This window comes from Phaseolus vulgaris, chromosome 2, assembly GCF_000499845.2.
Source record: "Phaseolus vulgaris cultivar G19833 chromosome 2, P. vulgaris v2.0, whole genome shotgun sequence".
Taxonomy (NCBI): domain Eukaryota; kingdom Viridiplantae; phylum Streptophyta; class Magnoliopsida; order Fabales; family Fabaceae; genus Phaseolus; species Phaseolus vulgaris.
Window position 1 is genome coordinate 27,295,362 of NC_023758.2, and position 15,719 is coordinate 27,311,080.

General features: G+C 31.2%; 2 protein-coding genes across 2 annotated transcripts; both read right to left on the bottom strand.

Moving 5' to 3' along the window:
* Positions 1 to 387: 387 nt before the first annotated feature.
* LOC137811162 (putative disease resistance protein RGA4) lies at positions 388 to 4,172 on the bottom strand. Its single transcript, XM_068612791.1, has 2 exons — positions 729 to 4,172; positions 388 to 646 (listed from the first exon to the last, which is right to left on the bottom strand). The coding sequence occupies exons 1-2, from the start codon at positions 4,021 to 4,023 to the stop codon at positions 582 to 584; spliced, it is 3,360 nt and encodes a 1,119-aa protein (XP_068468892.1). The 5' UTR covers positions 4,024 to 4,172; the 3' UTR covers positions 388 to 581.
* Positions 4,173 to 13,134: 8,962 nt separating this feature from the next.
* LOC137809673 (disease resistance protein RGA2-like) lies at positions 13,135 to 15,166 on the bottom strand. The gene is made up of 2 exons (XM_068610773.1): positions 13,616 to 15,166; positions 13,135 to 13,531 (listed from the first exon to the last, which is right to left on the bottom strand). Exons 1-2 carry the CDS (start codon positions 14,556 to 14,558, stop codon positions 13,413 to 13,415), a joined length of 1,062 nt encoding a protein of 353 aa, XP_068466874.1. The 5' UTR covers positions 14,559 to 15,166; the 3' UTR covers positions 13,135 to 13,412.
* Between the last annotated feature and the right edge of the window lie 553 nt (positions 15,167 to 15,719).

The window sequence follows — 15,719 nt, forward strand, 5'->3', positions numbered from 1 at the left end:
ATCAATATATACAATTCATTCACCAATATCAGTCAAAGCTATACAGAGCAACAGCATGCAGTTTTGGATATGATGCATGATGAGTGTGAAGCGAAAAAACATGGAACAAAGGGACTTTTCTCTATGAAGTGCTAGAGATTTTGGTGTTTAAGGCCCCTTAATCTTATTTGAGTATAGTTCATGGAAGTGTGAAATATAAGCAGCAGGATCATAGCAGAGAAATTTTAGACATTAAATCCTGCAGTAGTTAGAAATCCTGACTTTAGGATAGCAATGGATGAATGATTGGTAGAATGTAATCCCATCTTCGTACTAAAAGATGTACATGATGAATGCACCTTTGCTTACAGGCACTTAAAGGTATCATAAAAAAATAAAAGACATAGGTAGAAGGCAGACCAAGTTGATGTTTTCAGAGATTGTAGCATACAGGGCACTGTTAAACTCAGCACCAATATATACAATTCATCCACCAATATCACTCAAAGCTATACAGAATAACAGCAACAGTTGATTAATTGAAGCACATTAATAATATAAAGGGAAATTTCAAATCTGCATTTTATAAATTTATCAGTCATTTACTCATCTACTTTGATGGCAGGTTTGAAGCAGTTCCATGAGCGAGATGATCGCTCGATGCTTTCTGCACGCAATTACAAACATTAATGTATGCAGACTCACACAATGAAGAGAAATTAAAGAAAATGATACAATCATTCACTTACCACTAAATGTTGAAGTCTTTTCCTCTCGGAGTGTGACGAGTTTTATTTCTGGAATGTGGTTTATGTATTGCCAATCGTCTCCCGTTTCCTTCTCGCACCGCTTCTTCAGATAAGGACATTCGCTTATAGTTAAAGAAGACAAGTTGGTGAGACGTTGAATGCTACTCGGTAGTGACCTCAACTCCACACAGTTCAAAATCTGTAATTTTTGAAGAGAAGTAATGTCTCCCAACCAGTTCGGCAATGAAGTAGACGAGCAACCAGTTATATCCAAAGATCGTAGGGAAGGGACACATTGTAAGCCATAGGGTAATGTGGAGCAATCGTCGATTGTGACAGTCCGAAGGGCAGTTAGTAGGGTCATATTGCTTGGTAGAGTCACCAGTTCTGGACATTTATCGACTATCAAAATCTTCAGACGTGTCAAATGTCGCACACCTTCAGATAAGGATTTTAATTTCTTACAGTAGGAAATAGTCAACATTTTAAGAGAGCTCAGACCTTCCAACACATGTTCTGAAAAATACTCCAGATCATCCCAAAGACCAATGCTTAGTTCCCGTAGTGCACCCAACCCACTGAGTTGGTCGGGTAATACCACCTGTCCTTTAATGAAATCAATATCCAAGGTCTTTAGACCAGGCATATTCTCCACAACCCCTTCCCTGAAGAAAGTCCCATCCCAAATCCTAAGGTGCTGAACAGAAGGAAGACGTGGAAATTTAAGGTTGGAGACGCCATGAATTCTTATTAGAAAAAGACGAGGAAGCATCTCTACTCCTTCTTCTCTCAACATTCTCTCCAATTTTAGTAAATTCAGCACTGACAAATACTCCAACGATGGAAATGCCTTCTCCTCCACACCATCATACGACTCACCATCTATCCACTTCACATTTTCCATTCCACCCACTTCTAGCCTTTTCAAGTGTGGTAGTTTACCAAGTGGGGGAAGCTCCTCACAGTTTTCACAGTTCAAAAGTTTAACTTCCACCAAGTCTCTCAGAACTGAACTATTTCTCATCCAACTCGATAACTGTCTCCCCTTAAATCTTTTCATCACAAAACTCTTCAGAGTTGAGGGAGGTTGCAGGGCTTCCAGTACTCTCTCAACGTTGACATTACTATCTTCTGAATTCGCACTACCACCCCATGATAAGTGTAGGATATTCAAGTCCTTCTTACCAATCAAATTTGCTTGTTTGGCATCCCATTCATTGGGGACGTTCTCAAGGCCTTCAATTTTCAGCGTGCCTCCCAGCTTTAAGCTATGCAACTCTGCTAACCCACACCCTGTCTCTGATCCCACAACGAAAGTGCTCAGTGTTCTTAGATGCCTTAACTTGCCAATATTCGGAGGCATCTCTAATATTGACACATTCCTATTAATCACAATATGTCTTAGATCCTGTAATTGCGTCAAGTCTTTGGGCAGCCTAAGTTGGCTCATATTTTGTAGTTTCAATATTTGCAATTTCGGCAACTGACAAATTATGTTATTTAAGCTTGCTCTCGAATTCCCATCCAAACTCAAGTATCTCAAATGTGCTAAATCATTCAATGGAGACAACACAAAAGAAGTTATGCGTAATGCTCGGAGACAAGGGTTTGATGGCAAATGACCAATATTACCAATATCGAGAAAAGTCCGCAGGGACTCAACTTTCTTGAAAGCAGCCATGTCGACAGAGACGTCAGAATTTAACACGTGCAAATGGTGAACTCTAGTTGACAACTGAGTCAACCTTCCTTTCTCAATAACCACACATTCTTCACCCATAATAGACTGAGCAAGATCATGAAATAGATCATGCATCTTGCAACTTCTAATCATACCAATATCATCAGACTTTGCTTCTTGAAAAAATGATCTACGATATAATTTTTTCCACACTTTATTTCCGACATCCTCCACTTCTACATTTCTTTCACATTTAATAAGTCCATTAGCCATCCATAGATGAATTAGTTCTTCCTTGACTATTTCAAAATCTTTGGGGAAAATTGCACAAAAAGAAAAGCATCTCCTCATAGACAACTCCAAATTAGAATAACTCAATTTCAAAGCACGCATGATAGAATTTTCCTCACATGTCATACAACTACTTTCCTCGCGTATATTCCAAATCTCACTTTCCTTTACATTTTCCCATTGGCTTACCTCACCTTCATCATGCAAAAGGCTTCCCAGTGTTTTGATTGCAAGTGGCGAACCAACGCATTTTCTCACTATCTCTCTGCCAATTGTCACGAGCTCTTCTATTTCCTCTCTGTTTGGTCCAAACGCATGGTGTTTGAACAATGACCAACTGTCGTCTCCTGACAATTCTTTCAAATGGTAAGCAGGATGCGTCCCCATCACGGAGGCAACTTCCTGCAGTCGAGTGGTGACCAAAATTGCAGCTCCTTTTGCTCCCCTTGCACACTGCAACATCCCTTTTAAGTCCTTCCCCTTCTCTTGGTCTTCATTCCACACATCATCAAGAACAAGTAAATACCTCTTGCTCTGCAACACTTCTTCAACCTTTTTCCGCAATGCTTCTAAGGTATTGAGATTGGGATTTTGTCTAGTGCAACATTCTATGATGGATTGTAATATGGTCTTGGTGTTGAAATCATCAGAAACACAAATCCAAACTTTCAAGTCAAAATGGTTGCGTACCCTGTGATCATTGAAGACGTGCTTGGCAAGTGTTGTTTTGCCAAGTCCACCCATACCAACTATGGGATAGATGGAGAGGTCTTCACTGTTACTGGCATCTTCCAGGAGAAACTTCACAATCTTCTCTCGATCCTGGTCTCTGCCACAAAATATAGGTTCCGTAATTACAGAGCTAGTTTGGCGCCAATCATCATCATCATCATCCACTGCTTGCTTCTCTGTGACACCCACACGTAATTCAAATGTGAGCCTTTCTTGATGAATGTCATGAAATCTTTGAGTGATGTCTTTCATCCTCTTTCCAATATGAAAACGAAAGAGAATGTCCTTAGGATGCACACGGGCCAAACATGAACTTTGCCCATCATCAGAGTGCTCCTTTATGGATTGAATTGAACATTCATCCAAGATATCATCAAGCACATATGCTGCATCTGTGAGTTTCTGCAGCCAATCCTTCACAGCATGGCTTGTTAGTTGCTTTCTCTCAGCATCTCTGAGGACAGCACGGATTGCAGTGAGATTGCTGGAAAGCTTTTGAGCCTGCTGGTCAAGACCCCAATAAGTTGCAAGTTGGTTTTGAACAAAAGATCCCAAATTTTCAATCACGATTTCCAGTAAAGCCTCGGCCATAGGAAGAAACGAGAGCTGGAATGAAGGGAAGGTTGGAGAAAAGTGAAGAAGAATTTCTTTAGAAATGTTTGTTGCAGTGATTTAATTTTCTTCGGTGTTGGATATATGCAAAATAATTGAGAAGACAGAATGATGACACAAAAGAAAATAAATAAAGTGACTTTTGTTTCACAGCTTTAAATGTAATGATTGACATGCTAAAGATATTTTAAATGAATTGATTTCTTACAAAGAAAATTTCAAATTTCTTACTTTATAAAACCCATCCAAATTGAAAAAAAAAATTGAAAAAAAATCTAACATATACTAATAATTAATTTTAAATTTTATATGAATATATTTTTTCTATTAGGTATCACAAAAATTTAGTTAATAAAATAATAATAAATTTTAATTTTAACTTAATTAAATTTTAATTACCCTTTTAATTTATTTTATTAAGTGTTTAAAATATTTTTATTTTGGTTTTGGTGTTGTATTTTTTTTAATGTTACTCTTTTTCTTTCTATTTTCTACTTATAAGTAACAAGTTAATTAGAAAGTTGAAGAAGGAAAAACAGAATAATGGTGTGATCCTGTTTACAGCAAGATCAACTGACAAGAGATATTTAGATAAAGATAATAAATATTGTATACATTCATTATAATTTTTTTAATAAAGACTATTTTAAAATATCTAAATTTACAAGATACTTAAATATTAAATGTTTGATTTTTAACTATTCTAAACGCTTAATAAAATCTTTAAAATATTAAATTTATACATTTGATGAAATTTATATATTTTATTTTACAAAATATAATACTTATACGAATAAATTTATCAATTGCAAAAAAATAAAATCAATAATCAATGAGAGATATATGTTTTCTTTAAATTTATTTTGTTCAAGGAAGAAAAAGTAATCAATGTAATTCTTTACATTAAAATTTGATATTTTTTAATATTTATATAGATAAAACTATCAAATTAACTTTCAAAAGGGAATGCAACAAATAACTGTTAAGTCATGTACACAATGATTCATGTCGGAGTGAGAAACTCAAACTCACGTTAAAAATCAACCTGACATAGTAAATTGTTTTATTAGAAGTTAAGATAGAAAATCTTGAACCACTATATATACGTTCTAACATAGATGTAATATTGGTTGAATTCGATTAAATATAAATATGACATGTTATCTTTATCTTACTTTATCCATATATTTATATTGTTATCTAATTCTTGTATGAATTAGATTATCAAATTAATTGCATTCTCATGTTGGAGTTGAAACAGTTTAAACAATCTTAAAAAATAGAAATATTTTTTGTTACAATCCATTCTCATATAATTTTGCTTCCACTAATAATTGCATTAATTTTTTTATATCTTAAAAGGAGTTTTAAAAGAATTCTAAGAAAAGAGATTATTAAAAAAAAAATTGAAAATCAATTCACTCACTTCTTGATTTAATCAAGTCATTCCCTTTTTCTAATAAAAAAACGCTCACTTTAACCTAGCTAATAAAACTGAATTTTCAAGAAACTCAAAGCTTATTTCATAAGTTTCACATATAAAGAATACGTGAACGTGAGTTCAAGAAGTTATCTAAGGTACGAAAGAGATGAAAGTAGTTGGCTAAAATTTGAAGTTAAAAGTACAACTCTCTTTGTTCATGTAATAATGAATAATGAATAGTTATGTGCATCAATTAACTCTTTCTCTCCAACACTTTCTCAAGTATTAACAATTAATTATTTAGTTTCTAAATTTGGTAGTAAAATTCTTTATTGTTAATTAGATACTAATTTAAAAACTATTTAACAATAATAAAAATTAATTTAATTTTTTTTTTTTAGTTTCTAAAATGGTTTCTAATTTAGTTACTATTGTAACTAATTATTTTGGTATCTAAAAATTGATTTTTATTTCATGATTTTCTTGTAGTGTATATTTACTTAACAAATCTGGATTGCTATATTTAGATATTATAAGATGTCAAATTTGATTCAATTGTTTTAAAGTAGACTGGAGTTCATTATATTGTTTTGTTTAAAGAAAACTATAAACTAAAACTCTTCAAGTCTGGGGTTACTTGTAAGAACCGAGAAAAATAGTCTTAGAGTAGAAATGGTACAATTAAAATGGCACCTGAATATTTTATTATTAAAGTGAAAAGGCTATATAAATAGAAATTTAGTTATTCAGGTTTCATTTTAAAAAGAACTATCATCTCTCTAAAAACTCCTTTTTCCTTTCCTCTGCCTTCTCTCTAAAATCTCGACCTCCTCGCTCATCTGTTTGACGATCGGAGTCCACCATTGGACTCCTGGCAGCGAGATCTACAATATTGACCGATCAGAATCTCTTTCATAGAGTATGTTCATTTTTGTTCCCTTTTTCCTTTCCTCTCCCTTCTCTCTTAGATTTTGACCTCCTCTTTCGTCAGTTTGATGATCAGAGTCTGCCATTGGACTCCTGGCAGCGAACTCTACAAGATTGACCGATCAAAATCTTAAATAGAGTAAGTTCATTCTTGGCTCTTTTTTCTTTGAGTTAGTTTTGATCTGGTTGGGTTGCCTTTTAATTTAAGTTTGCATGTGAGGTTTTTATCTTCAGAATTAGTCTCTGTTAGCTCAGGGTCCTAGTGATGTAGTTAGATTTGTGATCAGGACTCTGTGGTGCAGGTTAGGGTATCCTTAAGCTTTTGGTGGGTTTGGAGCTCTTAGTGAGCATCTGCTAAAGTCCAGGTAAGGGAAGCTAGTTTAAAATCTTCAATAGAACCCTAGGTTAGAAGATTTGAATGTGAGTGTGATGTGATCACCAATTCCAAATTTTGTTGCAAGATTTCTTGTTTTGAGTAGATTGTAGTTTGATTGAAATTGAAAGTGTTGTGATTGAGAATTGGTTGTTTGATTTAAATGGTTGTAGAATTAGAAATCATATATATGTATAGATGGAGATAATAACTTAATGATTCAATGAGAGTGATTGTATCATGTTGAACAGGAACTACTAATGTAATGTGTAGATTTATAATTTATGAATCGAATGAGATGTTGATTTATAATTTGATAGGTATATTAAGTTATGCAGAATTTCACCCAAGCTAGCAAGTTCTAGCTCAAGCTAGAAAATTATGGGTGCTCTTTGGAGGATTTTAGCTCAAGCTAGCGAATTCTAGCTCAAGCTAAAATTCTGGGTGCTCTCTAGAGGATTTTAGTCCAAGCTAGCGAATTTTAGCTCAAGCTAAAATTCTAGGTGCTCTCTGGTGGATTTTAGCTCAAGCTAGCGAATTCTAGCTCAAGCTAAAGTCTAAAAAAAATAAAATAATAATAAATAAATAAAAATAAAAATATATTAAACTAATTTTTATTTGCTTTTAAAAGATTGATTTATTTATTTATATATAGTTTTTCTTATAAAGTGTGTAAACTTTTATTTCATGTATAGTTAATTGAAAATCTCTTTAATTAGACATTTATATGATTAGTCAATGAATTGTTGTGTATTTTGGAAATTTTAAACATTGGTATGATTTGATTGTTTGATGGTGGATATTTTGAGGTTCAAAATATGAATTCTAATCAAGACATAGTATTTTCAGGAAAGAAAATACCGTGTTAAGATTGTTTAGGATGTGCATTGACTAGGGATTCGTCTAGAAGGAGATATCCTGACTCTCCTGAGATAATGGAATCATATAGATGAAGTTATTCAGGTGGTGAGAGTCGAAGGAGATTCATATGAATGGGTAAGTTGTTTGAAAGATAATTAACTTGACCTGTTATATGAATTAACCCTGTCATACTAGGAGAGAGATGATATTGAGATTAATTATGCGCATAGCTGTGTGGATTTCACAGTGATGTAGTATGACAGGTGCAGATCTCTGAGTTTAAGTCAACGCACGAGTCTTCCGGAAGTAGAGTCAAGTGTCTATGTGTTATGAGTCAGTAGAAGTCTGACATGAGAAAGATGAATATTGAAATTGTTGATAGACACTTGATGGTTATGTGAAATGCATGAGAAATGATGAATTTATGTGGATGTTTAAACTCATATTTGTGTTATAAGTTTTAAAAATACCTAGCTTACCCTTTGTTTTGTTTTGTGGTTGTTTTTCTTTGATCTGTGATGATCGTGTATTTTACACGGGAGCAGATGATGTTACAGGTGATAAAGTTTCTCGGTGAGAAGATGGATAATGGAAAATGTTTATTTTTCTTTTGAAATTTTGTTTTAAAATTTATGTAAATGTTTCAAGTCTTATGAAGAGAGAGATAATTTGAAACATTATAATAATGAAATTTTAGATATATTTGTATTATGTTTATATATTTATTTTAATATTTCATACAGATTATGATTATAGATATGAAAAAATATAGGGATGTTACATTACCCTTTATTCTGTTTTTATCCTTTATTCTGTTTTTATTATGGCAACCATTTTTTAGGCTTATTAATACTCGTTACCCTTAATAGCTTGGTAGGTAGGGCAATTTTCTTGACTTTAAAATTATTGTAATGGAATCTTGAAATTAAAAAACTAAGATCAGAGTGGTGATTTTGCATGAAGATCAAATAGTTGTAATTTAGTTTATTACACACTTTCATTGACTTCTCCTATACCCGCTCCTCATCATTGAGAATAATATACTAGAAGTTTATGTCTTTGTTGTGGTCAAATTAATAAAATAATAAATAATCCTCATATTATAAATTATGGATTACATTCAATCCAATAAGAAAAGAATCTTTGAAGTTTAAAAATTATGATTATTAAAAATAACTAAATTTGATTTGATTAAGTTAAAATTATATGATTTTTTTATAACAATAAAACTTTTATTCAAATATAGAGAAGTTAGATCATTGTATTAAGTAAACCAATAAATGTAATATATAGAATTTAAAGTTGTCTTATTAATCTAAAAATTAGATTTTCACTTTTCTTAAAAATAATTTGTATGAAATATATAGATATTTTCTATAAATAATGAATTGTTTAATCAATTGTTTTATGATATTGATTTCACTGTGCGTCTTTTGTTAAAAAAAAACATAATCAATTATAGTTTCAATGGAATATGTTATTTTTATATGTTTTTGGAAAAAAAAAAGAAATTGATCAAATAACATATATCATTTCCAACGTGTGATTATTGATTCGAAATAAAAAATAGGTTAATTCACCGTTTGTATATATGAGATTGAAATTTATGGAAATTAAAATTTATATGAATTTAAGTTAAGAAATGTGTAAATATTTTGAAATTAATATACACTTATTTAGATTACGGTTTTAACTTGAATTTGTTTATGTTATTTAATCTTTAATTTTATTTTTTAAATATATATTTCTACATTTTTATATGTAAAGACAATGTCAAATAATTTATAATTATTTTTTAACCGAATTCTCATATCATAAGAGGAGTAATATTTTAACTAAAGTCGTACAATATATATAAATAAGTTATCAACATTCATTCTAATTTTTTTAACACAATTACAAAATAATAATTTACAAAATTTATTAATTAAAAAATAATTTTATACACAAATACGTATTTTAGACAGACCAATAGAGTTTAGTAAGTTCTTTATGTATAAAACTTAGAAATAATTAAAAAAAAGCATTAACAAAATTAAGATTGTGCATTTGTAAGTGAAAATGTTATGTAAGATCATAGTGGGGAGTAGTTAGAAATCCTGACTTTAGGATAGCAATGGATGAATGATTGTGGTTTTTTTTTTTCAAACTAGTGTAATTTTTTTTCTATATTCTCAAAATGGGCAATTTTTTTTTTCGTCAACCGCAATGGATATTTAGATTGAATAAAGAGATTTTGAAAAAAAAAATGAAAATCAAACATAGAATTTACGATTTCTAACTAAAATCGTATTCCACATATACTATTTTAATATTAAAATATATTTTAATATATTAAATTTTTAAAAAAAATCGTACATATAAATACGATTTCAACATACGTTTATATATAATAATATATAAAATTAAAAAGAATTGTATAATAAATACATTTTAAATATTTTAATATACAATAATTTGAATATATATTTTAGTATTTAAAATAGAAATAAAAATAATATAAAGTTATATAAATTTAATTTATTATTGTAACTTTATTTTATATATAATTAAAGAAAATTAAATTTTATTATTTAAAATAATAATAATAGAAAATTAGATTAATTTAATTTACTATTATAAATTTTTATATATAATAAAAGAAAATTAGATTTTTATAAAAAAATTAACTAAATAAGTTTTAAGAAAATATTTTTTATTATATATAATTAAAAAATAACTGAAATTTTATTATATATAATTAAAAAATTAAATATAACTTTTTGGATTTTAATATATTAAAATTATTTTGAATTTTTAATAAATTGAAAAAATTTAATCGGAAAGCTAAAATGGAATTGAAAATGAATAAGTTTAAGAAGAACATTGATGACACTTGCTAGTAGGGAAATTTGGCAACCATGTTGTTGTGGTGGTATGAATATTTGTGGTGCTTGATTGGGGGAGGATTGAAATTGAACTTGTTGTCCAAATTGTGCAACATTTGATGAAAATCCAACATTTGCAACATATGCACGGTGCCATGTTTTCACGAGTGAATAGGAAACACAATAGAGAATCTTTGCCAAAGTACCAAACTTTGAAATAAAGGATTATGGAGTGTTTGAATCAAATATGTCATGCAGTGATTCTCTCCACATTTAGCAAGATTCTCACGTAAAGCAAGTCATGCCATGAAATGTCGGAAAAAAGCCAAAGTGAGTGAAGGAAAGTTCATGTATAGGAAAACATGAATTGAGTGAAAGCACAATTCACTGCAAGCACAAATAGCACATATAACTTGAGTGAATGGGGGACTGGAAAACATATTCAATTCCTCTTAATAATTTAAAACTTTCTGGTAACTATGTTATATATATACATATACTGAAAGCAAACAACCAATGAAAGGAACTCTTCTTGGAACCACAAAATCATCAAACTTATTTCACAGTTTAGGAAAGAAATTTTTGTGGGAAGTTTTGATTGGAGCAAAACTTGTCTTATATATTCTTCTTCACAATGTAATAATTTAAATTTTGTATTGAAATATTTTCTAAAGTATTCACGCTCATTGCATGCACTTTATAATAACAATATTAATTACATGTTGCATGTGGTAGATGAATCCGTTTTACATTGGAGACAGTTATATTAGCACCCAGGAGGAACCCGTAATCAGAGATATTATTAATGAGTTTAGTGAAGACGACGATGTTGATGATTTACCCGAAGATGGTGGTTTCACAATGTCATCACTCCAAAAAAGTGATTTCAATAATCGATCTAGACAAATATCTCAATATGACCTTTCTGAACGAATGACTTTTCCTAATAAAGAGGCTACATTGGTTGTCATCAAACAATATCACATAGCTGAAGGGTTCAAATTTGTTGTCGTGGAGTCAAAAACGGATCAATATGTAGCCCGGTGCATTGACTACAATAATGGATGTCAATGGCGGCTTAGAGCATCCTTCAGTAAAATCCGTGATACATGGGAGATAAAAAATATTGAAGCACCCCACACATGTTTATCGACCACTCTTTCTGATGATCACGTAAATTTGGACTCCAACCAAATTGCAACTGTAGTGGTCAATTCCATTAAAGCAAACCCATCCATCCCTGTGAAAAGTTTAATCGCAAAAATTAAAAGTCATTATGGTTATTCTGTAACATATAAAAAAGCATGGATGACAACTTTTGAAAGAACCAAATCTTGGTTTGTTGAACGAGGGACGAAGATAGAGTGTATGTTACGAGCTAGCCATCAATATCCAGAAGATATTATTGCCTTGTTACGGAAAAATGAACAACAATCGGCTATGTGTCATGTCCAAAGCTACAATAGACAAAATCCAGAGTTTGATGTTCAAGAGCTATCCACTGCCCAACTACAATGCCTACCTATGCCATACACAGTAAGACTTAATGACTAGTGGTGTGATTCTGGGGAGTTTCAAGCTCTCCGATTTCCTTGTGCTCATGTTATCGCTGTTTGTTCGGCATGCCATTTACAACTAACAACATTCGTTGATCCTATTTATAGTTTGCAGTATATTTTGAAGGCTTACGAAGTTGAATTTCATCCAGTTCAAAATGAAGATTATTGGTCTACTTATATGGGACCGAATTTCATCTCGGACCCCTACATGCGTCGTAAGGAATTAGGCAGACCAACAACTAATCGTATACATAATTCCAAATAAGCCAAAAAATGTTGGAATGAAAGCCACAATAGAACAAATTGTCCATATAGACAATAGTAGAATGTAAACTCTTGTATTATTTTTCTGCTTTCCATGATAATTAAATTTTTGGTTAACGTTCTTCATTTTACTTTTTCAATTAAAGTTTTTGCTTTATTTGTAGCATTTCGAATTTAGAATTTTACCAACTTAATTTTTTATTATGAATTAAATTTAATTTAATCATTTTTAAAAATAATCAATTTATATTATTTTATATTATTAAAATATTACATCATTAATTTTATTAAAAAATCAAAATAGTTCTTATGTATAATAAAAAAAATCTGAAAACTTATTTAGTTAATTTTTTTATAAAAATATAAATTTCTTTAATTATATATAAAAAAAGTTATAATAGTAAATTAAATCTATCTAATTTTCTATTATTATTGTTATTATTTTAAATACTAAAATTTAATTTTATTTAATTATATATAAAATAAATTTATAATAATGAATTAAATTTTTCTAATTTTATATTATTTTTATTTCTATTTTAAATATTAAAAACATATATACTAAAATTATTATATATTAAAATATTTAAAACATATTTATTATATAATTCTTTTTAATTTTATATATTTTTATATATAAACTTAGGATGTTGAAATCGTATTTTATATATACAATTTTTTATTTTTTATTTTTTTTAAAAAATTAATATGTTAAACTATATTTTAATATTAAAATCGTACATGGTGAATACGATTTTAGTTAAAATTTTGTATACAATTTTTAATTTTTTTCAAAATCACTATTGGGATTGACTATTTTATTTTATCAAAATCTTCATTTGCGATTGACGATTTACCCATTTTAAAAATAAAATAAAAAAATTGCTCATTTTGAAAATATAAAAAAATTGCACCACTTTGAGAAAAGAACATGATTGATAGAATGTAATCCCATAGAAGGTAGGCCGAGGAGCATAGAGGGCAGTGTTAAACTGAGCACCAATATCTACAATTCATTGACCTATATCAGTGAAAGCTATACAGAGTAACAGCAACAGGTGATTAATTGAAGAAAAGAGTAACACATACCTCGGCTACTCGCACATCAAATCAGTGATTTTCTCATCAATTATACGATCAAATAAATTATTGCTTACTAGTTTGATGGCAGGCTTGAAGCAGTTCCATGAGCAAGATGATCGCCGGTTGCTCTCTTTACGCAATTAGGAAGATTAATGTATGCAGAGACTCAGACAGTAAGGAGAAATTAAAGAAAATGAAATAATCATTCACTTACCACTAAATTCTGAAATCATTCCATATGGGAAGTACTTGACTATTCGTGTTGGAAGGTGACGTACGTATTTCAAATCCTTCCCTTTCCAGTTGCACCAATCGTCCAGATGAGGACAATCTTTTATAGTAAAAGAAGACAAGTTGGGGAGGTGTTGAATGCTAAGCGGTACTGACCTCAACTCCCCACAGTTCCAAATCTCTAATGTTTTAAGAGAAGTCAAGTCTCCCAGCCAGTCCGGCAATGAAGTAGACGTGTAACTGTCTATATGCAAAGTTTGTAGGGTGGAGACAAATTTTAAGCCATACGGTAATGTGGAGCAACCCCCGATTACGAAAATCCGAAGGTTAGTTAGTTGGGTCATATTGTTTGGTAGAATCAGCTCTGGACAATACCAAATACTTAATTTCTCCAATGATGGAAATGTCTTCTCCTTCACACCATCATACCACTCACCATCTTTCCACTTCACATTTTTCATTCCACGCACGTCTAGTCTTTTCAAGTGTGGTAGTTTACCAAGTGGAGGAAGCTCCTCACAGTTTTCACAGTCCAAGAGTTTAACTTCCACCAAGTCTCTCAGAACTGAACCATTTCTCATCCAACTGGGAAACTGGCTTCCCTGATATCCATTCATCCCAAAACTCTTCAGAGTTGATGGAGGTTCCAGGGCTTCCAGTACTCTCTCAACATTAACATTACTGCTACTACCTTCTGAATTAGCACTACCACCCCATGACAAATATAGCCGATTCAACTCCTTCTTGCTTATCAAATTTGCTCCTTTGGCAACCCCTTCACTTTCCACATTCTCAAGTCCTCTGATATGCAGCTTGCCTCCCAGCCTTAAGCCATGTAACTCTGCCAACCCATACCCCGGTGTTGAACGCACGGTGAAAAGGCTCAATGTTCTTAGATGCCTTAACTTGCCAATATTAGGAGGCATCTCTGGTATTGAAGAACACCTATTAATCACAATATGCCTCAAATCCTGTAATTGTGTTGAGTCTTTAGGAAACCCATAAAGTTCATGACAATTTTCCAGTTTCAATATTTGCAATCATCATCATCATCCACTGCTTGCTTCTCTGTGACACCCACACGTAATTCAAACTTGAGCCTTTCTTCATGAATGTCATGAAATCTTTGAGTGATGTCTTTCATCCTCTTTCCAATATGAAAACGAAAGAGAATGTCCTTGGGATGCACACGGGCCAAGCATGAACTTTGTCCGTCATCAGAGTGCACCTTTTTGGATTGAAGTGAACATTCATCCAAGATATCATCAAGCACATATGCTGCATCTGTGAGTTTCTGCAGCCAATCCTTCACGGAATGGCTTGTTATTTGCCTTTTCTCAGCGTCTACGAGGACAGCACGGATTGCGGGTGAGATGGCTGGAAAGCTTTTGAGTGTGTTGATCAACACCCCAATAAGTTGCAAGTTGGTCTTGAACAACAGATTGCAAGTTTTGAAACACAATTCCCAGCAAAGCTTCAGCCATTGGAAGGAAGGAGAGTTTGAATGAAGGAAGGTTGGTGATGATTATGGAGAAGAGAGGTAACGAGAAGTGAATAATATTTTGGTTAGAAAGAATTTCTTATATAATTTAACTAACTTGGGCAGAATGTTAGGAAGATAATTATGCATCATTTACACGACTATAGTCATTACATAAGCAAAGTATATCTTATTTTGAAGTTTACCTGATTACAATGAAAAGTATATAAATATATTCATACTGTGAAAAAAAGAGAGAATAAAAGTAGATGAACATTTTAAAATAAAATTCCAACGCTATGCAATCCTTCTTATTGCACGTCAAGAATAATTTGTGATCCCAAAATATATTGAATTCATTACAGAAACTATAACCAATTAGGATAGTTGAAAAGATTCCAAATCAATCTTTGAAACAATGTAATATTCTATCTCTTTCCTCACTTCCTCCCAAGATGATAATACCCTAATACATTTTTCAATGAAATTACAAATATTTAAACTTTTAAGTTGACAATAACAAAAACAAATGTAACTTAACAACAGTTCAAACTATATTGTGTATTTAAATAACTCTTTGTGAAAAAGTGAAAGTTATGTATAATTA